A 25867-nucleotide genomic window follows, 5' to 3' on the forward strand; every position below is an offset into this window, starting at 1 on the left:
TAGAGTCATTGTATATTTCATACAACAGTTATTAAATTAATGCATGAAATGGATCTAGGAGGGGTGAGGAACAGTGTAGGGTAAATTTCTTTAGCAGTGAACTAGCTGATAATTGATAAAACATCAATCTGAGAGCCATGCATAGGTTGATGAGGGTAAATGATGGGACCATGTTTAGTTGCTGATTAAGACTGCTAATATTTGGTGACTTGGTGACCTACCTGTGTGCTTCATTGGTGCTTCCATCTTTGTATTATGATTTTCTTTGAGAATTTTATACTTTACATTTTATTCCATTTTTTCCCCTCCCAGATTCATCCCTTCCTCCGACCCACCTAACTTCATGGTCTTTTTCTGCTTTAAAACAAAACAAAGCAAAACAACAAAAGTGAAGCCCAAAGAAAATGACACCAAAAACCTGGAGTCTGCTTTCTTCTTTCCATGCTAGATGTGATCATTGTGTCTGCCATGGAGTGAGTCTGTGAGTGTGGTTGACTTACCTAATTTCACTCTATTGAAGGAAATTAATTTTTTGTTGTCTCCCAGCAATTTTCACTTGCAAATAACTACATGGCTTGGAGTGGGTGTAAATTTTTTAATGCAATATATTTTGATCACGTTTATCAGGAGTGCCACTTTGTGTCCAGTTCTTCTTCTTGTTGGGATTCTGTCTTGTTTGAGCTTGTGCTGGTCCTTTCTCTCACCATTCCTGTGAGCTTATATATATACATACATACAAACATACATACATATATATATATATATATATACATACATATATATGCACATATATAAACATACATATATGTACACACACACACACATATATATATGTGTGTATATATATGTCTGTCCTACTGTACCAGGAAAATGCTGCTTCCTTAAACTCATCTATCACCTCTGGCTCATAGCCTCTTTTATTAACATTTCCACAGTGATCTCTGAGTCTTCAGAAGAGGGATTTGATAAAGACATTCCATTTAGTGCTGATCACTCCAATGTCTCCTGCTTTCTGCATATTGTTCATTATAAGTCTGTTGTTTACTGTTCATTGCATCTCACAGGTTGATGAAAACAAATGGTGGGAACATGTGTATTTACTGGCTAAGATTAGTAATATGTGGGAGCTTGGTGACTTGCCCATGTGCTTCATCCACCCTTCCATCTTTTCTATTCTTATTTTCTTTGAGAATTTTATACTTTATATTTTATTACATTCTTTCCCATCCTGCAAATTTTTCTGGATCCATGCTCCCACTTCCATCCCAGTCAACTTCATACCCTTTCTCTGTTTTAAAAAACAAAACAAAACAAAAAAGCAACAAGAAATATCCCCACGTCCAAAAAGAAGACACCAAAAAATCTGGAGTCCAATTATGTTGGCTAACTACGTGTGATCATCTGCCACAAATGGGTGAGTGAAGTTCATATATCTCATTTCACTCCATTGAAGAAAATCGGGTTTCCTTTCTTAGCATTTATCACATGAAAACAACTTCTTAGCTAGGAGTGGAGCTTTTTAAACATATTTATTTTTTGGAGGGGTGATGTTTTTCACCATACAATATATTTTGATGATGTTTCCTAGGGGTGGCACTTTATGCCCACTTCCCATTCTTGTTGGTATTCTGTATGGATTAAGCTTATAGAGGACTTAGTCTCACCCTTTTATTTTTTTGGAGTTAATATCTGTATCTGTCCTACTGTGTCTAGAAAATGCTGTTTTCTTCATCATCCATTTCCTCTTGCTTTTAGAATCTTTCCATTCCCTTTCCTACAATAATCTCTGAGCCTTGAGGGGAGGGTTTTGATAAAGACATCCTTTTAGGGCTGAACACTCCAAAGTCTCTCACTTTCTGCATATTGTTCAATTTTGCTCTATGTGTTATTTACTATCCACTCCCTGAAGAAGCTTCTTTGATGAGAGTTTTGTGACACTCTCTACACTACAGGTATAGCAATATGTCATTAAGAGTCATTTTATTGTAATAGTCATCAAGTGGAAATGTGATTATAAGTTTTCATCTATACCACATGACTTACCTACTCCAAACATAAACAATATCAAGTATTGGTTCCATATCATGGAGAGTAACACAAATCTAATCAAAAGGGGATTGATGAATTCCAGAACAGTCTCACCAATATTTGCACATTTCTTCTAGTGAATCAGTGTGCACATCTTGTTGGCAGGTCATTACTACAGCTTGGCATAGCTATGTTACAGCTGGAATAGTCTGATGATTACTTCTCTGCTCTTAAAGCATATATGTCACTTTTAATGGCATGTATAAGAAATCTTTTAGTATGTGTGAAATCTCCAGTTTACCCTCATCTAGATATTTCATTTTTATATGTCATAAATATGTGTTATCATTATCAATAATGTCTTACCATTAGTTGTAGTTGGTAACTAATAGCACTGACAATATCCTATTGTGACTGGGGGTCCATGAGACCACTTGAACAATGATGCAGAAAGATGTAGTCCTTTCTGTGAAGTGGAGGTTTTATTTGGTGACAATGGTATTTAGTTGGGGCATAGGCTCCCACATTATAATTGTGATTCCATTTAAAAATTTAAAATATGTATATATTTCAGGATGTGTCACATGAATCTTAAAAGGTCTTATTAAATAAAAAACATGGAGCCAGATATAAGGGTAAAAACCTGAGAGATCAGAGGAATAGGAGAAGCCACAAGTTAGCCTCATGTCATTGATACCTCAGTCTCCAAAGAGTCCTACTTCCTGTGTACCCATGCCTATATGCTTTTCTGTTCTGCTCCTTCATTTGATCTCTTAGCCCAGCTACATCTACTACCTCTTCCTGCCCAGATCTGTTACTTCCTGTCTGTTTGCACAGGTCTCCAGACCTCTATAATTAGTGCTGGGACTAAATATGTGTATCACAATGCCTGGTTCTTTTCTCATTGTGGATTTAAACTCATAGAGATCCAGACAGATCTCTGCCTCCCAAGTGATAGGATTAAAAGCATGTGCTACCATTACCTGACCTCTATGTTTACTATAGTGACTGGCTTTTTCCTCTGATCCTCAGATAAATTTTATTGGGGGGCATAATACATCACCACAAGGATGCTTCAACAGTAGTAGGTTTAATATGGCATTTCTAATGGCCTTATTGTTAGTTGTCCCTCTTCATATTCCTAGCTCTACTCTGTCCTCCCAGATCCAACTCTTACCATTCATCCTGTTCTAATCTTCCCTTTATTTATTTATAACTCTATATTCTATATATCATTCCTGGGCAGATTCTCTATTGCCCCCTGGTCCTTTACAAGTCACATACCCTCTGAGTGTATTATAATTGAAACACAACATATCTAAACTATAAATGATAATATCCACTTTTAAGAGAAACATGCAATGTTTGTCTTTCTTGGTCTGGCTGTCCTTCCTCATCATGATTGCTTTTAGCTCCATAAATATACCTTCCAAGTCCATTTTTCTGAACAGCTGAGTGACATTCCATTGTGTGAAGTTACCATATTTCTATTATCTTATCACCAACTGATGATCTTCTGTGCTGCTTGCCATTTCTGGCTACTATCAATAGATCAGCTAGAAACAAAGATGGATAATTACCTCTATAGTAAGCTGTAGAGTCCTTTAGATATGCATCCAAGATTCATAAAGATAAATCTTATGATAAACCTATTTTCCTCTTTTTGAGGAATGTCTACACTGATTTGCAGAGTGGCTTTCTAGTTTGCACCCTCACCAGCAACTAATAACTGTTCTCTAGTAGATACACCCTAGGCAGCATATCATGTCTGTTTTTATTAATCTTGCCATTGCAACTGGAATAAATTGAACTTTCAAGGAGATTTTAATTATTTGCTAAATAAATTTTGTTATTTTACATCTGGAAGCTTGGTACATATTAATGTTCTTTCTTGACCTTTCCTTCTTAGTTCTGTATCTGCACTATGCCCCTCTTTTTCATGTAGATGTTATAACAACTTGTTTCTAAACAGTGCATATTTGACCTGATGTTTTCTACTCCTTAATATCATTCATCATTAGTAATTCAAAGTGACTGCATTAAATAACATAAATTTATTGCCTGGCCTATTTGGATTCCAGAAACTCAGTAGCATGGTATCTTTACAGTCACACTTCCTCTTGTGTTGCTAAAGAATGACTAACTTCAGGATGCTTCTTCAGTCAAGAACTAAAAGAACTGGACATCCAGAAAACTCATCCCCCAATTGAAAATGGGGCATAGGACTAAACACGGAGTACTTAAAAGATGAAACAAAACTGGTTGTGAAACATAAGCTACATCACCATCAGGGAAATGCAAATGAAGCCTACTTGAGATTTCATCTCACCAATTTCAGTAAGACCAAGATCAATAAAACAAACAGCAGCAGGTGCTATGGAGATTATGGGTAAATTGTAACACTTATTCATTGCTAGTGGGAGTACAAACTGATAGATAGATGAACTATGGAAATCAGCATGAAGGTTTCTTAAAGCCAAGAATGGTCAACCACAAGATCCAGCTCTACCAAATGTCAGCATCTACCCAAAGCACAAAGCATCTTCTACAGAGGTACCTGATCTTTCACGTTCTTTGATTTTCTATTTATAATAGCCAGAAAGTATGAAAAGCCTAGATGTCCTCTGACTGATGAACAGATGATGAAAATGTGGTGTATTTCTGTATGTAATATTGCTCACCTGCTAAGAAAAATGAAAAGTTGAATATTGGCAAGTAAGTAGTTGGTGCTAGAGACAATCATCCCGATCGAAGTAACACAGACTCAACAAAACAAACATTGCATGTTTTCCCTTCTTTCTTTGTGGATGGAACCTTTTAAATCTTAGCAGTGTACATTTCATTTGGACTATCCATATAACTTAGTAAGGCTCTAGTCTAAGGAGGAGGGGATCTTTCAAGTAAGTGGGAATAGAACACATTGTTATAAAGGGATAAAGAGGACTTCAGAGTGAAAGGGTCAGTTGAGGAGAGTGATGGGAGGACAGAGTATGGGGGAGATATGCGGAGGATAAATGATGTTAAAGGTCTTTGGGAAATTCACACAGAAGCCCACTATAGAAGCTTCCTCAATTCGTATATCTACAAATGGAATTTAAGTGGAGTTACCATATAATTAAGAATGCAATGCCAGAAATGGGCATTTTATTTTTCCAAATTATACTCCCTGCACCAAGAATAGATTACATCTTTTTGAAGTCTTGTCTAAAAGGCAGTATTTTTTTTTTTTAGAGATTTATTTATTTATTAAGCATGCAGGATCCTGCAAGCATGTATGCCTGCAGGCCAGAAGAGGGCACTAGATCTCATTATGGATGGCTGTGAGCCAACATGTGGTTGCTGGGAATTGAACTCAGGACCTCTGGAAGAGTAACCAGTACTCTTAACCTCTGAGCCATCTCTCCAGTCCCCCCTCTCCAGTATTATAGGCCATTGCCAACGCTATTGGTTATTCTTCACAACACAATGGAAAGGCCTTGTTGTTGTAGATACCATAGACTTAGGTCATTAAGAGTGGAGAATTGATTTGGTGTCTAAACAGAATCTTCCCTCATACCGACTAGTGTTCATACTGCTGGCAGTCATTCTAAATAACACTGCAGACATAATTTTTACTAACTGAACCTTACAAACTCCAAAAGCAACCCGGTGGCGTGATACACCCTCTGGTGCAACAGGGTCCCAAATGTTATGGCTTTAACAAACAAACATTTTACTGTCTTTAAGGCCCTTCTCCATGAGATTGAACCCATGCCTGCCACTGCTAAAGGAGGTCAAGAAACTGAGACTAGATGGTCATGTGTCCTAGGAGAAAACTTCCAACAAACATTCTGCTTAATGAACATAGCAATACAATGACTCTTAAGGTATTCTGCCATGCCTATACATCAGTACACCACTGAAACCCTATCAGAAGCTTCTTCTTGTAGTACACTGAAATTAACACAAAGAGCCAAAGCTGCACACCATGCAAAGAGTAAGAGACTTTAGAGCACTCATTCTTGAATGGGATGTTTGTTTCAGACTCCTATCTTCTGCATTCAGGGGTCTTTATGGAAGAGTACACAGAAAAAATTTTAAGAGCTAGGGGTGGTGGATGACTCCAAGGAATCAGCTTTTTACACATACAGCTGGGTTGGCGAACACAAGAACTTACAGAGACAGTGATAGCATACCAAAATTGTGCATAACTTTGAACAAACCAAATCTCAGCAGGTATAATGGAAAATGAGCTCAAAGTCCCACCCCTACCCAAGAAGCTATTTGTAATTCATTACTTCCTTGAGAGAGAAAGTCAGTGTTCTTTAATAAAATGATACTGTGTATATCAGCTACCATCCAGAAAAAAGGAAATGTTCAACCATAATTGGCCAACACCAAATAGACTCCAGGGTTTTCTTTGATTTGGCTGGTTTGATTTTGTGTGTGTTTGAGTTTGTGTTGTGTGTGTGCATTAGTTTAATGTTGACTTTGACATTTTATGAGAAAAATATGAATTTACACATGTGTCAGAGAATCTGAAAGTAGTCTGTGTATGAGAAATTATATGCTCAAAACATATTGTATAAATAATACAAAAATAAATTAAAACAAAACAAACAAAACAAAACAAAACAAAACAAAAAAACTGCGGCTGGGGAAATGGCCTAGTGGATGAAGTGCTTACAATAAATCATCACCGGAGTTTAGATTTCCACAGCCCAGACAAACAGTTGGGAATGGTAGGTACATCTTTTGCCTTAGCTCTTCTAAGTGAGAGAGGATAAGCAGATTCTGTGGGTTGCTTGCCAGAAACCGTAGCAGAATTGGTGAACAACAGGCTGAAGTCATCTGAAGAAGGGAATCTCAGTTAAGAGAATGCCTCCATAAGATCAGGCTATAGGCAAGCCTGTAAGGCACTTGGTTAATTGGTGATTGATGTGGGAGGGCCCACTTCATTGTGGATGGGGCCATCTCTGGGTTGGGGGTCCTATGGTCTATAAAACAGCAGGCTGAGTAAGCCATGAGGAGCAAGTCAGTAAGCATCATCCTCTATGATCTCTCCAACAGCTCTTGACTCCAGGTACCTGCCCCGAGTGAGTGCCTACCCTCACTACTTTTGATGATGAACTGTTGTTACATGGAACTATAAGCAGTATAACTATTTTCTCTCTAAGTTGTTTTGGTCATGGTATTTTATCTCAACAACAGAAATTCTAAATGAGACATTAGGTTAAATGTGAAATTCTGTTATAATGTTATAGAGAAAGAGGAATGTTATAGAGAACATTCAGGGCCTTCAAGAGGATTTACTCAACAAAAATTATTGAGCCCAAGGAAAAATTCAGATAAAATATGGCAAAAGTTACTAATGAATTTTAACTAAAATATGATGATCTCATCTCGATTCCTATTATAATCCAATTTATTAATTGCAAGGGGCAAGAGAGAATGCTGGAAGAACAAGAAGAAAATGATAGAAGTGTCTAGAAATTATAACAATTTTTAAAGATTGAAAATATAAACTTAACATAGCAAAAACTCAAAACCAACAGGAGAGGTAAAATTAATTCAGAGTGGTTTTCTTTCCCCTTTAAAATTAACTTCTTAGTACAAAATTTATTGTTGCAACCACGTGCTGTTCTTTGTGACCATTTTGATGACCTCAAAGCAAAAGCCATTAGTAGAAATAAACACATAAATATGAAGGGAGACCTAGTTCATATAAATATCAATACACTAGTTCGTGTACAAATTAAACCTGAAATTATTAGTGGAAACATATCTAAATCTCCAAGCAAAGTAAATAATAGAGTCACAAGAAAACATTACAGAAAGTCAGTAAAAATATAGCATTTCTGAAATGATAAAATTTACAAAATGTAATGCAGGCCAGGTAAAAATTTAAGCGAGAAAGAGAAGATTTAAAAGTCATAAGACAATGGGAAATGACACAGTGTATTTGATACTCCAGAAATACAAAAGCTCATTACACACTCTAAGGATAAATTATGCAATAATAAACTGCAAAATCCTGAAGTGAGCCAGACCTTGGGCATAGAAACAGTTAACAGCATGACTCATGTAGTAAGGCCTTGCCTCTCTATCAAGTCAGCTAAGCAGCTAATGAATTTACTTCTTCAGTTTTATTTCCATAAAAAATTTTAAAGAGTAATATTTTCTAAACTAATTTGCTTATTTGTAAATTAAACAGTTAAAAGTAGTTTATCTATAAATAAAGCATTAGTAAGTAATAGAAGCTATCAATATTAAGAGCTATTAGTGAATAGTGTATATTAACTTCTTCATTTTCTTGTTTTGAAGTGTTTTCTTAAAACTCTTCTGGAATGTTTACTTAATACCTGTGACCTTGACCTCTCCATTAGGTTTTTCCCTTTCAATAGTCATAAGCATTCCTACAATTAATCTCTTTAGACAAAGTTTAATAGTCATAAAAATTTTAAAATCTATTTTAATCATGGAGGCCTAAAATCTCTTCTTCACTTTGGAGTTTTGCTAGACATTATAGGTTTGGTTAACATCTTGGACTTTCAGAATTTAGAATACAACTTTCCAAATCCTTCTTGCTTTAGAAGTTCCTGTAAAAAATCTGGTGTTATTCTGATGTGTTTGTCCTTATAAGTGACTAGATCTTCCTCTTTTAAAGCTTTCAATAGGCTTTTTTTACTGTGTGCTCTAAATTTTTTAAATGTAGTATGTCACAGGGAGGTTCTTTTCTTTTTTCTTTTTATTTTCTTTCTTTCTTTTTTTTCTTTTTTTTTTTTTTTTTTTTTTTGAGACAGGGTTTCTCTGTAGTTTTGGTGCCTGTCCTGGATCTCGCCCTGTAGACCAGGCTGGCCTTGAACTCACAGAGACCCGCCTGGCTCTGCCTCCCGAGTGCTGGAGGTTCTTTTCTTAGTTAGCCTATTTGGTATTCTGTAGGCCTAGATGGGTATCACTTATTCTAGGTTTAGGAAACTTTCTTCTATGATTTTATTAGACATAGTTACACTACCTTCACATAGTATTCTCTTTCCTCTATATCAGGGGTTCTCAACCTTTCTAATGCTGTGACCCATTAATATAGTTCCTCATGCTATGGTGACCCCCAACCATAAAACTATTTTCATTGCCACTCCATAAGTGTGATTTTGCTACTGTTATAAGTCATTATGTAAATATCTGTGTTTTCTTATGGTCTTAGGTTACTGTTGTGAGAGGATAATTCAACCCCCAAAGAGGTTACAACCCACAGGTTGAAAACCAGTGCTTTATGTCCATAATCTGCAGGTTAGGGCCCAGAGCCTTCTCTTCTATGCAATTAAAATATAACTGACCTTTACTAAGCAATCCAGTCCTCTCTCTAGTATTCTGGACCAGAATCTCTGTTTTCTACGCAATCCATTCTATTGTTGAGTCCTTGCACAGAGATTTTTATTTGGCTCATTGACTTTTTTTTCATTTTCAGTGTCATTTCAACTTGGCTTTCTTTCAGCAATTCTGTCTAATTCTATTTCTGTATTTTGAATTGTTTTCACTATTTCAAACATCTCTCTCTCTTTCTCCTTTTTTATTCTTTTGGAGCATATGCAGGTCTTCATTCAATTGTTTGAACATACTTTAAATTGTTTGTTTGAGTTCTTTGTCTGGAAGTTCTTCTATGTTGTGTTCACTAGTACCATTATTCTGGGATTAGTGTTTTGAGGAACATGCATATTGTCTTGATTTTTCCTATTGTTTCTCTTTCTGCCCTAGCACAGAGACTCTGCAAGACCAGGCAAAGACAACCTTCAGAGTATGGATATAGAAGAAAGAGAATAATATTACATTAAGTTAGAATGAATATATGTAATAAAATCATAGTAGTTACTGAAGTTTTTTTTCTTTTTGAAATTATGTTTTATTTATTTATTGTGCATGGATGTCTGGGTGTATACTTTGCACAGTTTGCATGTAGATAGCAGACAAAAACGTGTATGGACTGGTTCTTTCCTTCTACCAGGTGGGAACCAGGGATCCTCAGGCTTAGTAGAAACGTCTTGAATGTTTTGAGCCATCTCACTGGTTAAAAAAAAAAAAAAGTATATTTCCTGATGACCTTTAGTTAGAGATCATCCTTCCTCTACATATTTAGCATAACCTATTTGAATACAACACTATGAGATCTCTCTCTCTCTCTCTCTCTTCCCTCTCTTTATTTCTCTATCTTTCTCTTCTCTATCCTTTCCTTCTTTCCTTCCTCCCTCCCTCCCCTCCCCTCCCCTCCCCTCCCCTCCCCTCCCCTCCCCTCCCCTCCCCTCCCCTCCCCTCCCCTCCTTCCTTCCTTCCTTCCTTCCTTCCTTCCTTCCTTCCTTCCTTTCTCTTTAAGTGACCTTTCTTCATTGAGTAAAGTTATTTTCCCAAGTTCAGGAGAGGACAATGCTTTACTGCAGGTGAGAGTCTTATTACTCACTCTGTGGAGCTGTGCAGGAAATTCTGGATCAGTTTAGTTTGGCCTAAACAAGGCCAGATGGAATCTTCTACATGCTAATCTCCTGGTACATGAACTTTCCAGATGAAGTAGGTAAGACTTCTCTGTATTTGCTGAGATGATAATTTTGTTTCTGTCTTTGAGTTTCATTATGTGATGAAGACTTGTATAACTACACAAAAATTATTTAAACGGAGTCAGCATATATGGGGATTAATATCATTCTGATTTACCATAAGCTATCAAACAAAAACCCCACTTCTTTTTTTTGAACTTAAGGTTAGGGGTTTACACAGAACTCTCAAACAGTAAAAGCTATTTATTCCCTTTTATAATGGTTACTTCTGAGCTCTTGATGCTATAATTCTGTTTCACAAGATGCCATATACTTAAATGGAGAAATTTTGCAGAAGAAATTCAGCTGGTGCCTATCTTGAAGCTTAACCCCCATAGGCTAGCTTTCATAGAGTTAGAAGATGCTATATAGGCCAATGTGGGAGAAAATTAAGCACAAAAAAATCTTACCTAGTTGTGAACCCTGCAAGCTATAATCACAAGTAGCTTGGCAAAATAAGCCTACTAGTACAATAGTTGTGTAATGTTATGGAAGTAACCAAGCACATTTGGTTTGGATTTAGGATCACTGTAGAAGATCGGATTTCATTCATGTTAGTATTACTTGTGTGAGAACCCTGTGGCTGAACAGATCATATGATACCAGGTAAAGTCCTGTGCTATTACTTTTCTAAAGAGGTGTATTATAAAACTCCACTTTACTTTTTGTTGCTGTTGAAGGAATTTTGTTTCTTTTTCTAAATAATATTTTTCTTCATTTTTTGATAGTGTCGCACACTATGTTGTCATAATATTCACCTCCATCTATCTCTTCCCAAATTCTCCCCAACACCTCCCTACCATCTCAATATCATGTATTGCTTTAAAAAAATATCCAATGAGTTCAAGATGTGTTGCTCAAATACTCTTGGGTGTGGGGCCTACTCTGGAGCATGGTCTACTTAGCAGTGGTCACACCCTTAAAGAAAACCAATTCTCCATCTCCAAGCAGGTATGAATTGTCAGTCAGTCCTAAGTGGGAGTATTTTATGCCCTCTCTCCCATCTTTTTGAATTTATTGGCTTGAGCTTGTACAGGTCTTGTGCATGCTGTCAAATGTATTAATTTGTTCTCCTTTCTGGTCTTGGTTGGAAATCACGATATCCTTACAGTCTTCCACTGCCTTTTCCTCTTGCAATTGTTCTGTCAGCTTTTCTGCAATAATCCTGGAGCCTAATGAGAACAGTATAACATAGATAAAAAAAAAAGCCAGCGTTTGGAAAGGTCTGCTACAAAACACTGCTGTATAGAGAGAAATGGCTGTTGCACATGACTAAGAATGTATGCGAAGACCCAAATAACATCAAGCAAGATGCAATTACTGCACAAACGGTAGGACACATGAAATTCTACCCATTGCTGATTAGCTATTGACACCTGATTACTGAAGAGAGGGAAAATAATTATCTTCAGAGATTAGGCCCCTGTTGGATTGCGTGTGCTCCAATGGATTGTGGTATACCCACTCATATGCTGAGAGCACTAAAATGACTCAGTAGTTTTACAAAACAGTACATGATATTGTGAGAGAGAAGTATCAGAAAGATTTAGAAGAAGCTGGAGGGGATAATGCTCATTAAGTAATGCTATATACATGTGTTAAATTCCTTTATACATGCTTTTTACAAAAGCAAAACACTTTAAGAAAGAGAAAAAAAACTGAAGTCAAGGTGGATTTACAGAAGATGTCTAACAAACATTTAAATAAGAACTGTGTTAATTGTGCTTCCATGGTTGTTCTAAAATAAATTAGAATTATATTCATATGGATTTCACTAACCTTTGAAAAGAACTTCCAAATATCTAATCACAAATGAGAAATATAGGACACAAGAGATTGGTGATGTCAGCCTAGGAACTAAGAGGTGATAGAAATTCTAATAAAGTCTAATATTAAGAAGATGCTTTACATGCACAAACTTAAGTCCAAGTGGACCAAAAATCTCAACATAAATTCAGTTACACTGAACTTGATAGAAGAGAAAGTAGGAAGTAGTCTTGAATGCATTGGCACAGGAGAATACTTCCTAAATATAACACCAGTAGCACAAACACTGAGTGCAACAATTAATAAATGGCACCTCTTGAAACTGAGATGCTTTTGTAGGGCAAAGGACATGGTCAATAAGACAAAATGACAGCCTACAGAATGAGAAAATATCTTCAACAACTCCACATCTTACAGAGGGCTAATTTTCAAAATTTATGAACAATTCAAGAAACTAGATATCAAAATAACGAACAATCCAATTAAAAAATGGGCTACAGCGCTAAACATGTTGCGGTGGCCCACAACCATAAAATTATTTTTGTTGCTACTTCACAAGTATAATTTTGCTAGTGTTATGAATTGTAATATAGATAATTTTAGCGATAGAGTTTTGCCAAAGGTGTAGAGAACCACAGCTTGAGAACTACTGGTATATAGCCTTGGGCAGGTAGCACAGATAATAGAACTTATTCAGTCATTAAGGGGTGGGGAGATGGCTGAATTGGTAAAAGTGATGACTGCCATACCTGATAATCCAGTTACCTGAATTTCACACCTAGGTGGGAGGATTCAATCGAGTTTTGCAAACTGTACTCTGACCTCCACACATGCTTTGTTAGACAGGAGTACCTTTATCACTGCCATGCAAACATCTCACATACACGTTGTCAACTTGATCACATCTGGAACTAACTAAAACCCAAGTGGCTATATACATGTATGAGGGATCTTTCTTAATTCAATCTCTTGAAGCTGGAAGAACAAACTTTCCCCTTCTTTTATTGAAAATCGACTTTTCTCATTTATCTTGAATATTGTTCCCCCCTCCCTCTACTTCTTCTGGTTTATCACCCTACCTCTCCTCCCATATGGATATACTCCCTACCTGTCTCTCATTAGAAAACAAACAGGTGTCTAAGGGACCATGATAAGATAAAATAAAACAGTAACCTAAAACAAAATCCAACAAATTGAAATTGTACAAAATAAGCCAAAAACAGACAAGAGCCCAGGAAAAGCCTCAAGAATCAGAGACCCACTTGTTTTCACACTCACAAATCACATAAAAGCCCTAAACTGGAAGCCACAATATATATGGGGAGGGACCCAGTGTAGACTGATACAGAACTTTTACATTTTTTTCTTCAGTTTCTGTGAGTTCATTTGTGCTTTGATCATGTTCATTTAGAAGGCATTGCTTCCTTGGTGTCCTACATCCCCTCTGGCTTTTACATTCTTTCTGCTTCCACTTCTACAGGGTTTCCTGAGCCCTGTAGGGAGGAATTTGAGACAAACATCCCATGAAGGACTGAGTGTTCCAAGGTCTCTACTTCCCTGCATAATATCCAGCTGTGGGTCTCTGTATTTGTTCCCATCTACCACAGGAAGATACTTCTCCAATGGTTTCTTAGAAGGCACTGAATATATTGTTTTTCTGAGTCTGGGTTGCCTCACTCAGAATGATTTTTTTCTCGTTTCATCCACTTGCCTGAAAATTTCATGATGCCACTTTTTTTCTAATAGCTGAGCAATGTTCCATTGTATAAATGCACCACATTTTCTTCATCCATTCTTCCATTGAGGGACATCTAGGTTGTTTCCAGTTAATGGCTTTTATGAATAGAGCATCACTGAACATAGAAGAACAAGTATCCTTGTGGTAGGATGGAGCAAATTTGGGGCATATGCCCAAGAGTGGTGTAACCAGATCTTGAGGTAGATTAATTCCCATTTTTCTGAGGAACCACTACAGTGATTTTCATAGTGTCTTTACAGGTTTGCAGCCCCACCAGTAATGGAATTGTGATCCCATTAGTCCATATCCTTGCCAGCTGTCATTTTATTTGTTGATCTCTGCCATTCTAATGAATGTAAGAGGAAAATCACAAAGCAGATTTCAATTGCATTTCTCCAATGACTAATGATGTGGAACATTTCTTCATTTCTTAACCATTGAGTTTCCTTTTTTGAGATTTCTCTGTTTAGTCTGTTACCCATTTTTTATTAGAAATAATTGTTTTCTTGACATTTGGTGTTTTGAGTTCTTTTCATATGTTGGATATTAGCCTTCTATTGGGTGTATAGTTGGTAAAAGTCTTTTCTCATTGTGTAGGTTGTTGCATTGTCCAAATAATGGTGTCCGTTGCCATGCAGAAGCTTTTCAGTTTCATGAGGTCACATTTAGTAACTATGGATCTTAGGACCTGAGCTAGTGGTGTTTTGTTCAGAAAGTCTTTTCTTGTGCCAGTGAGCTCAAGGCTATCTCCCACTTTCTTCTCTATCAGGGTCAGTGTTTCTGGTTTTCTGTTGAAGTCTTGGATCCATTTGGAGTTGTATTTCAGAGGTTAATAAGTATGGATCTATTTGAATTCTTCCACACATAGCCATCCAGCTTGACCAGCACCATTTGTTGAAGATGCTGCTTTTTCTCCAGTTTGTATTTCTGGCTTCTTTATAAAAACTCAGGTTTCCACAGGTGTGTGAATTTATGATTGTGTCTTCAATTTGATTCCTTTGATGAACATGTCTGTCTTTTTTTTCTTTTATGTCAGTACCATACCTTTTATTAGTGTAGCTTTATAGTACAACTTGAAATTGGGAAGTATGATACCTCCAGCAGTCTTTTATTATTCAGGATTGTTTCAGTGATTGTAGTATTTTGTTTTTCTGCATCAAACTGAAAATTGCACTTTCAATATCTGTGGAGAATATGTTGGAATTTTGATGAGGATCGCATCAAATCTGTAGATTGCTTTTGACAGGATAGCCATTATTACTGTATTGATCCTATAGATCCATGAACATGGGATATCTTTCTGTTTTCTAATATCTTCTTCAGTGGCTTTAAGATTTTAATCATACAAGTCTTTCAGTTACTTCATTAAAGCAGTCCCAAGGTATTTTATATTATTTGATGCTATTGTGAAAGGTATTATTCCCCTGACATTTTTCTTAGACTGTTTGTCATTTGTTTATAGGAGGGTTACTAATATTTTAGTTAATTTTGTATCCAGCTACTTTGCTGAAAGTGTTTGTCAGCTGTATGAGATCCCAGTGCAATTTTTAGGATCACATACATGTACTCTCATATAATTTGCAAATACAGAGACTGAATTTTTTCCTTCTAATTGGTATCCCTCTGATCTTCAGTTGTCTTACTGATATGGCTAAGACTTCAAGTACTGTATTGAATAGGTATGGAAAGAGTGGAGTGTGATATTATCTTGTTCTTGATTTTAGTGGAATTAGATTAAGCTTTTCTCTATTTAAGTTGACATTGGTTATGAGCTTGATGTCAACTGCCTGTATTATGATGAATTATGTCCCTTGTATCCCTAATTAATCTCTCCAGGACTTCTATTATGAGCAACTGTCGTACTGTGTCAAGGCTTTTGCAGCATCTAATAGGATGGTCATCTGGTTTTTATGTTTTGGTTTGTGTATATATGGTGGATTGCATTTATTGATTTATTTATTTTGAACCATCCCTGCCTCTCTGTGATGGAGCATACTTGATCATGGTGGATGATCTTTTTGATGTGTTCTTGAATTCAGTTTGCAAGTGCTTTATTGAAGAATTTTCATATATGTTCATAAGAGAAATTGGTCTGTAATTCGCTTTCTTTTTTGGGTCTTTATGTGAGTTTGGTATCAGGGAAAATATGGCATCATAAAGTGACTTGGGCATTGTTCCTTTTGTTTCTGTTTTGTGGAATAATTTGAGGAGCATTGGCATTAACTCTTCTTTAAATTGTAAAATTCTGCACTAAAGCCAAGTCCTGGGTTTTTTTTTTTGTGTGTGTGTGTGGGGGGGGCAGATGTTTAATTCCATTTCTCTAGGGCTTATGAGTCTGTTTATATGTGCTTATCTGATCTTGATTTAACTTTCTAAATGCTATATATTTAGAAAATTATCAATTACTTTTAGATTTTTCCAATTTGGTGTAGCATAGGTTTTTGAAATATGTTCTTGCTCTTCTCTGGATTTTCCCAGTGTCTGTTGTTAGTAATGATTTTCTCAGAGAACCAACTCTTCATCTCATTGATCCCTTATATATTTTATTTGTTTCTGTTTTACTGATTTCAGCCGTGGGCTTGATTATTTTTTCTGGCTACTCATTTTTGTGCACTATTTCTTCTTTTTATTTAGAGCTTTCAGGTGTGCTGTTACGTTACCAGAATGATATCTCTTTTAATGCAGGAATTAAAAGAAAAGGGTTTTAGTCCTATGAACTTGCCTCTTAGAACTTGCCAACTTCATTGTGTACCATAAATTTTGGTATGTTGTATATTCATTTTTATTTGATTTTAGAAACTCTTTATTTTAAAATTTCTGTCTTGACCCATTTTTTTCTTCAGTGAGTTGTTCATTTCCCATGAATTTGTAAGCTTTCTGTTATTTTTGTTGTTGATATCCAGATTTATTCTGAGGTGATCTGATTGGATGCAGGGTGATATTTCAGTTTTCTTATATCTGTTGAGACTTGCTTTCTGTCTGAGTATGTGACCAATTTTTGAGAAAGTTCCATTAGATGCTGAGAATAAGGAATATTCTTTTTGTTTTTATTTTCTTGTATTTTTATTTTAATAGAGGCCAAGAAGTTTGGAGGGTAATGAAGTAGGAGACTCTGAGAGGAGGTTGGGGGGAAATGAAAATGATAAAATATATTGTGTGAACTTCTCAAAGAGTTAATAAGAATGCTATTCTAAAAGGACATAAAAATTGGAAAGACTGGAAAACTCTTACATAATAATAGTGGGAATATAAATTGAGACATTTTGAAAATTCTGTAGAATTTCTTTAAAACATTGTATTACAGGAGTGATGTCTTTAGTTGAAATATCTGTGTTACTCTTCCATGGTCTTAGATTTGGTCCTTTGCACTACAATTATAACAAAACAAGCAAGCAGGAAAAAAAATCATTTAATCCTTTATAGTAGAACTATCCTATGACTTAGCAGTGCCAGCATGATTATTTACCTAAAATAATGGGGATATAAGTGTGGAAGATATATTTACAATCCCATGTTTCTTTTATCAAGATATGGATTCAACCTTTTGTCATCAATGAATGAATATATAAAGAGAATGCATTACTTATATGATATATGTATATGGTCAGTGATGATCAATTATATTCTCACATTCCCATTCATGGATGAGCATCAGAGGATGAAATCAGCTGAGTAGAAATGAATATAGCATGACCTCATCCATATACAGAATATGAACCAGTATTTCTTAAAGAAATTGAGAAATAAAACATGGTTACCAAAGATTGGAGAGAATATGGAAGAGGGAAAGATGAGAAACTTTATTTATCCATGACAATATAGTGTTTAGAAAAGAAGGAATGTTCTTGTTCTCCACTGTACTCTACAGTGACAACCAGTAATGACAATGATTGTACATTTCAGAGCTAGAAGAATGGAATTTTAAATGTTTTAATCACAAAAAAATCATATGTATTTGAGGTGATCTAGATGCCAATTATCTTGATTTTATCACTTTTCAATATATATAAGTCTAAAGATTCACATTTGTTCCAGTAGGCTATAGAGATGGCTTAGAGGTTAAGAGCACATTCTGTTCTTTCAGAGGACCTTGGTTCGAATCTCAGCACCCATATCAGGCAGATCACAATTGTTTGTAACTCCAACTCCAGGAGATTTGACATTTCTGGTCTCTCCCATTCTCATGTGCACATACATAGATACAGATACATAAATAATTAAGCATAATAATACCAATACTTTTTTTTAAAAAGACATACACTAGATATGGTAAATGTGTGCAAACACATGTCAATAATAGTATAAAACCTAATATAACATGGGATACAATAAGGAATTAAAGTTTCACATACATAACCTACAAAGATAGTCCTTAGGTCTTAGAGAGTTGGAAGCTTTCTCTTCTAAGCAGAAATCAACCTCTTTTACTGAGTGAATCCCCAGCCTCAGCTCAGATGTAGCCTCAGTTAGTGCTGTAGAGGAAGTCAGTTCATCTTATTTCAAAATGGTTTTCTATATTTGAATCTTTTTCATAATTATTCTGACTGTTGTCTCTCAGCAAGCTTTAAAATATAATTTTTCAAGTTAAATTGTGGTTTTATATTTTATTTTCAATGAAAACCTGATTTGAAACTATTTACTATAGAGAACATAAAATTCTAAAATAATCATATCATTTCATGTATGTATGTATACATGTATTGTATGTATGCAAGCATATATGTATTAATTATGTGTCTGTATGTTTGTTTATTTCTTATTTGTCTTTGTACAGAACCATGCATGCTGCTCACCCAGGGTAACCATGGGGAGGTCAAAGACATATGGGAAGGTCAGTTCTCTCCTATCATGTAGATTCTAGAGATTAAATTTTGTTCGCTTGTGTCACAATGGCTTATAGTAGCTCAGAGATCCTGCCAGCCACATGAATTCATTTTATAAGTAAAGTTGATAAAGGCCTGAGTTAAAAGGCCTATTATTTTCTGTTGACAGATTTTAAAGAAATTCTACTTAAGCTCAAATCGTGTCTACATGATTTTAAAAGGCCTTGATAAAACTCTGACACTTTCATAGTTACCAACTGGGAGAAAGGAAGCCCTGAATCATTCACTCCCAGAATGAAAAAAAACACATCCCTGAGATAACCAAGAATGCCTAACTAGGTTGAGTAGTTCTGTCCACTGGGAGAGCAGATCAAATGGAAGAATAGTGGAATGATCAATCATGGCTCTGGATCTTATAGATATGTCTTATAGATCTATAATGTAAGAACCTAGAAGTCCTTTAGCAAGGGGAAAGCCACACTGGTGTTTAATCCTCTGGAATTTTCTAGAGGACTGAAATCCCTGCAACCAAGTCTCAGGTAGGTTGTTTCAGAGCAGTGATGCATCTCTGGGCCTTTCAGTGCAGATGCTTAGAGAACATCTCAGTCTGTGTTCTAATTTATCCCAGACTGAAACCAACAAATACCACATGAGTGATAGTGTCGCAAAACAACATTGAACATCACTTCTTTAAGAAACAGTTGCATGCCTTTGCCAGTCCAAATCAGGTTCCTCTATATGCAGGTTATACCAGTGTAGTCTGGTTAAACCAAATGGGATTTGTGGGATTCCTCTCTATAAATAATAAATGAAAGTGGAGTTGTGAACATGTTTTGAAATTTACATCCCCAATGAAAATGTACACAAATGATCCACTAGTCATTCCTGTGTTTATGGACCACAGACACCAATTCCATTAAAAATAACTAAATTGCCTTAAAATATGCTAGGACTTTCTTTTAAGTAGTCTTAAAACTTTAGGATCCCAAAATAATGTAACTCTCTAGAACTTCCTGTGGAGATTTATGACACTTGCAGTAGCATTTCTTTAGTCAGGATATTATAGATTAACACATGGGGTAGTTCCAAATGGACTGGTATTATTCTATGAAATTTGCATATTTTGCAGTCTAGATACAACTTGAACATTGAGCTACTTTTTTAAAAATTAGGTGAAGTTTCAACATTGAACTCTTTCTTTTCAGGTCAAATTTGAACACTGGGCTCTGCTATCTTAACTGAAATTTGGATAATGAACTATTGTTTTTCAGGTGATGTTTGAAAACTGTAATCATTTCTGCATGGTAATTTTTTTCTCATATGAAAGCAAGTAAAACAAAAACAAAACCCCAAGTGAGTCAACAAGCTTGGCTTGAGTTATACGTCACTCTCTTTTAACTAAGAGTGGGCTACTGTCAACATTACACTAGGCATTGCAATAAGTGACCCTCTTACTTATGAAAAAACATCATGTCAAAAATTAACTTGAGGAGAAATGGGTTTATTTCATCTTGCAGCTTGTGGTCCTCAATCCAAGGAAAGTCTGATAGGAACTCAAGGCAGGGACTTGGAGGCAGGACCTGATGAAGAGGTTTGGATGGAGCACTCTTTTTGATTTGTTCTTTTTTTTTCTTCTTTAAATTTTATCTTCTTTTTTATTTTATAATTTAATTTAATTTTATACATCAGCCACAGATTCCCCTGTCTTCTCTCCTCCCGCCACCCCCTGCCCTTCCCCCAGCTCACCCCCACAGCTCACCCCCCATTCCCATCTCCTCCAGGGCAAGGACTTCCCCGGACATTCAGTTTAGCCTGGCCTGGTAGATTCGGTTGAGGCAGGTCCAGTCCCCTCCTTCCTTCACCCAGGCTGAGAAAAGTGTCCCTGCACAGGCCCCAGGTTCCAAACAGCCAGCTCATGCACTAAGGACAGGTCCCGGTCCCCAGGAGTCCAATGAGCGAGAAAGAAAGGGATTGTATGAGCGAGTATTGTTGAGACCATGATTGGAAAAAACACAGGGACAAATAGTCAAACTAGTGGAAATACATGAACAATGAACCAATAGCTGAGGAGCCCCCAACTGGATCAGGCCTTCTGGATAAGTGAGACAATTGATTAACTTGAACGGTTTGGGAGGCCCCCAGGTGGTGATTTGTTCTTAATAGTTTACTAAGCCTGCTTTCTTACAGCAACCAGGATGACCTGACTTACACTTGAAAAGAACTCCCTGCAAGCTAAGGAAAATGGAATGTGAGGCCATGACTTACCTGTAGTTAGTAAAAGTTAGTAGAATTCTGGTCGGTCAGAACAAAGCCTTATCATGATAAGTCAGGTATGATACACTGAGTGATTTGGCATCTTTGAATTTTTAATTGTTTGCTTTGCATCCTCCAAGTGGTTTATTTAGAAAACTTCAGTGACTAGATTTGGCAGGAGTAAAGGTTCAGCACTGAGAGCTTTCAGTGGGGAGCACCAGGGATAAGAAAGTGAACAGGACAGAAAGCTGGGGCCACAAGGACTACATAAGCTGATGACTCATGCTTGCAAGTTTATTAAGCAGCACTGGTTCATGTACTGTTTGCAGTGGGAAACATGCACACAGTCAGCAGAAAATAGTCACAGAATGGGACAGAGTCAGCAGTAAGATTACCAAGCAATGTAGCATTGAGCAAGGAAACCTTCCTGGAGAAAATGCCCCTGTAAGATTGGGCTATGGGCAGTCTGTATAACATTTTCTTATTTAGTGACGGATGGCTTAGGGAGGGAGGGTGCCCATTGTGGATGATTCCACCCCTGGATATTGGTCCTGGGTTCTATAAGAAAACAGGCTGAGCAAGCCAGGAGGAGCAAGCAAATAAGTGGCAGCCCATCAACAGCCTCTGCATCAGCTCCTGCCTCCAGGTTCCTGTCCTGTTTTAAGTTCCTGAACTGACTTCCTGAAATGATGGAGCATGGTAAGGAATTGTAAAGCCAAATACACGCTTTCCTTTCTTAGTTGATTTGGTTATGAGGTCCATTACAGCAACAGCCATCTTCACTAGCATCATTGTGTTTGTTAAAATCTCTCGCAGAGTGAGAGCTACCTTGTTAGCAAGCCTGGGAGACCAGAGACTACAGCAATCCCCACAGGAAGCTCAAATCATCCTTTCAGGTTTGCAGCCTCACTCTGGCTCTCTTAGGGGCAGATCCTTGTGGACAGGTTGTGCCATGAGGAGCCAGGATTTGGAGGCTCCTTCTCTCTATGTTACAAAGCAGAATGAGAAGGAAAAAAGCTTAGGAGCTGAGAAAAACCCAGTACAAAGTAACACATTCACTGGCCAATGGGTTGGACCTATGCTTAGGGAAGACAGACACAAATTCCATCAAAAACAAGGCAAAAATTGCTGAAACTAAAGAAAAGTACCTATTTGATAGGACCTCATTTTATTTGATGGCGAATGCTTTTGATATTCGAACAAGGTAAGTCTCTAGAACTTCTGGCCTGGGATTTCACACACACACACACACACACACACACACACACACACACACACACACACAGTGATATTCCTATGTTTAGAAGTCTACACACTAATACATGAAGGAATTCTTGTAGGATAAATATTTTTTATTATTTTTTTTTTGTGTTTTCTTTTTACCTTTGGCATCATCCTTTGCTGGTAAACATTCAAGGTTGAAGTTTTGTTTTTCAGGTGAAATTTTAGTACTGGATGCTGGTTCTGGTTGTGGTGCGGCTTGTTAGTTTACTTTCATGTATATTCCATCCTCCTATTTAGGGCAACTAAGGAAATTCCCAAAACCATCAAAATAATTAAAAAAGCTAGCACATATTTACCCCAATTGGATTTTATTAATTGTGGAGGTGGTCCACTGTCTATACTACCTCCAAAGCCGCTGAGTAGACAGTCTGGTGGCTTTGATCTGAAATCACAATGGCAGTGATGTTTATTGTTGCAGACTCCTTTCATATTGCATTCAAATGTCGAACAGTTACTTACCAAAACAGACTTATGGACACACTTCCTGCCAATGCACATATGGTCTGGACCACAAGGCGTGCCATCTCTCACTGCTCCCATGTCACCTATGTTTATCCCAAAATGATAGTCCAAAGTCCAGCAGGTGACATTATTGAAGTGAGTCCAATGCACCGTTTCGTGGTTTTCCCTATGGAGAAGTTCTGCCACATTTTCGCACTGAATCCGTCCACAGAGTACATCAGCGCTATTGCATGGTATGTAGTTATGGCTGTTGTTACCACAGTTTCCAAAACGGTCACCTCGTCTGTTCATTTTGATGTAGCAAGTCTTATCTGCACTCTTGGCTCCATTGCCAAAAATCATTTGACAGTGTTTCTCATGTTTATGACATGCTCTTTTGTAGCAATAACCACCACCACTGCAACGATTTCCATCCTCCAGGTATACATCTTCTGGACACTCAGCTGAACTTCCATTACACCACTCTGGGAGGTCACATTCATTGCCCTGATATCTACACACTGTGCCTGCTGGCATGAACTTGCACCTTTGGCAACAAAGTCCAAGAGCACATTCAGCACCAGGTTTGAAAACACAGTCTTCACCACAGCATGCATCACTCTGACATGATTTAGAGGTTCCACAGTCACACTGCTCTCCTTCTTCAACTAAACTATTCCCACAAAAGGTGAGGTTTGTTGTTACTTCTTTATCTGGAATATTGTATAGACAACTTCTTCTGGTAATCACTGAAAACATATTCTCATAACTGCAGTTGCTGAATCTACGGGAATTAGATTGATATGCAGCCATTATGCAGCTTGATAACCCACAAGTACAGTAATTCTCATCATGAGGCATACCCAAATTATGACCCATCTCATGTGCTATAATGAATGCCATGTCTTGAGTTGAATCTGTCATAAAACTGTTAACTGCACAATTAATACTTATGCAAACTGTACCTACATAAGCTAGCCCTAAATGGTTACCATATCCTTGCCTGGCAAAAAGATGTGCAATATCATTTCTAATGTGATTGTCAACGTTTTTCATCTTCCAAGTGCAGAAATTAGATAGGACTTTATCTATGGATTCTGTTACATCGATATGGTTTGTTTGAGTCCAAACTTCCAGTGTAGTTAAAACCACCTCAATATCTATTTGAAGATAATAACCATTTATGCCATTGACAACTTGCAACATTTCTAGTATACAAGCTGTGACATTATTGTTTTTGTAAACATATCGTTTATTATCAACTGCCACATAATATTCAAGATACCTGTGGTGGGTCCACCAATTCTCATATTGGCTTTGCATAAGTGTGGAGGCTTTGCTTTCTTGAATCTTCATTTGTCTTGCTATCTCTTCTTCTGTTAACCCACATCTCATGGAAGATGATTCTGAGTCCTCACTGTCTATTTTGTATACCAGATGTTCAAATGTGGACGTTTGGTTCTTGGGCATGATTTCATAAGCTGTGCCATTTATTTCTATTATGCCTTGCAAACTTCCAAAACAGGTGTTAATAATGAGCATGGATTCAGGTTCTCCATCTACATAGCCATGGTAGTAGCAATCTTTCTGCACAAAAGGCTGTTCTTCAAGGAGATCACCTTCCTCATTGTATGTGAACAGTAGAAAGTTTCTGGATATGAAGTTTTTTGAGGGTTTCATGGTGATAATATGTCTTTCTCCTCCAAAGTGCAGGCTATAGGAGAGCCAGTCTGGGAAAATATCATGTCTACTAGGGTCAGTGACCCTCAAAGGTATCACTACTTCTGGAGGGCTACTGTACCTAGCATGTGCAGTTGGTGACCTTGCAGAGAGTAAGAGCAATATCCACAGGTAGAGCTGAAGGAACATGATTCTCTCATGGACCAGGGCCTCACCCACAGACACCAGAGGGCTTTGTTCTCTTAGTCCTCACATTGGCTGGTTGTGTGCAGCACTGGTCTTTAATGGTGTGTCTTCTGGCAGAATTGATCAATCAGAGCATCAGGACTAAAGGAAATAGTTCAACAAAGGGCAAATATAAATAAATCAAGATGAAATCAGGTTAGAAAATAAAATAGCAAAAATTGGGCTTAAATGAATTAATTTGCCAAGGTGTGTCAACAGTGTTCATGGATTTTCTGTTTGATTGTGGTAAAGTATACTTGTTCCTGTGTAAATTGATTTAAATTGTAAACTTCCTCAAACACTGTCCTGCTCATCGAATACACCTGTATGTTCCTTTCTACCCTTGCCTTGTCTTTGCTGTGGGTGGCAGAAATATTGTTGCATGAGATTGTATACAATGGGGTGAATGAGAAGCTTGTGTGCATGTTAATATATGTTTGGAGGTCACAGTTCATTTTGGCTAGTGAGTCTCAGAAGACATACATCTGGTTTGTGCAATTAATTCTAAAGTTTAGTATTTTATTTTTTTGGTTGGTTATTTGGTTTTTTTGCTTGTATTTATATAAGCAAGTGTATATGTATATATGTGTGTGTGTTTGTGTACGGTGTGTATTTGTGTTTGTGTATGTGTGTGTTTATAGAAGCCAAGAATTAGCCTTGGGTATAATTACTTATCCTCCTTGGCTTTTGACACAGAGTTGGACATGAGCATGGTGCTCATTAGAGAGGGAAGAATGTCTGGCCAGCAAGCCTTAGCAACCTACATATTTTAGCCTCCTTGTTGCTGGTATTACAAGTATAGGCCACCAACCTGATTTTTTACATAGGATTCAGGGATTCATTCTCATATCTGTATATTCTTGGAACACTCAGTTTACCAAATGAGCAATATCTCTTGTCTGGTACCATCATCTTTAGTGTACTATTCTTCTGAAAAATTAATTATGGAATAATATGCTTGATCATAGAGTGCTAAGAGCCTATATAAGAAAAAGCATCCATAAAAAACATTTAAGGGCAATATTTATGAAACCATGATTAAAACCCTGACATGTCATCATAAA

The 25867-nt window shown here is 36.9% G+C and overlaps 1 protein-coding gene across 1 annotated transcript; it reads right to left on the minus strand.

The window, feature by feature from the left end:
- Positions 1–22667: 22667 nt before the first annotated feature.
- On the minus strand, positions 22668–24800 carry LOC118597744 (disintegrin and metalloproteinase domain-containing protein 26A-like). Its single transcript, XM_036209424.1, has one exon. The coding sequence runs from the start codon at positions 24765–24767 to the stop codon at positions 22668–22670; it is 2100 nt and encodes a 699-aa protein (XP_036065317.1). The 5' UTR covers positions 24768–24800.
- Positions 24801–25867: the final 1067 nt, after the last annotated feature.

The sequence above is a fragment of the Onychomys torridus genome, chromosome 17 (assembly GCF_903995425.1).
Source record: "Onychomys torridus chromosome 17, mOncTor1.1, whole genome shotgun sequence".
Lineage (NCBI taxonomy): Eukaryota > Metazoa > Chordata > Mammalia > Rodentia > Cricetidae > Onychomys > Onychomys torridus.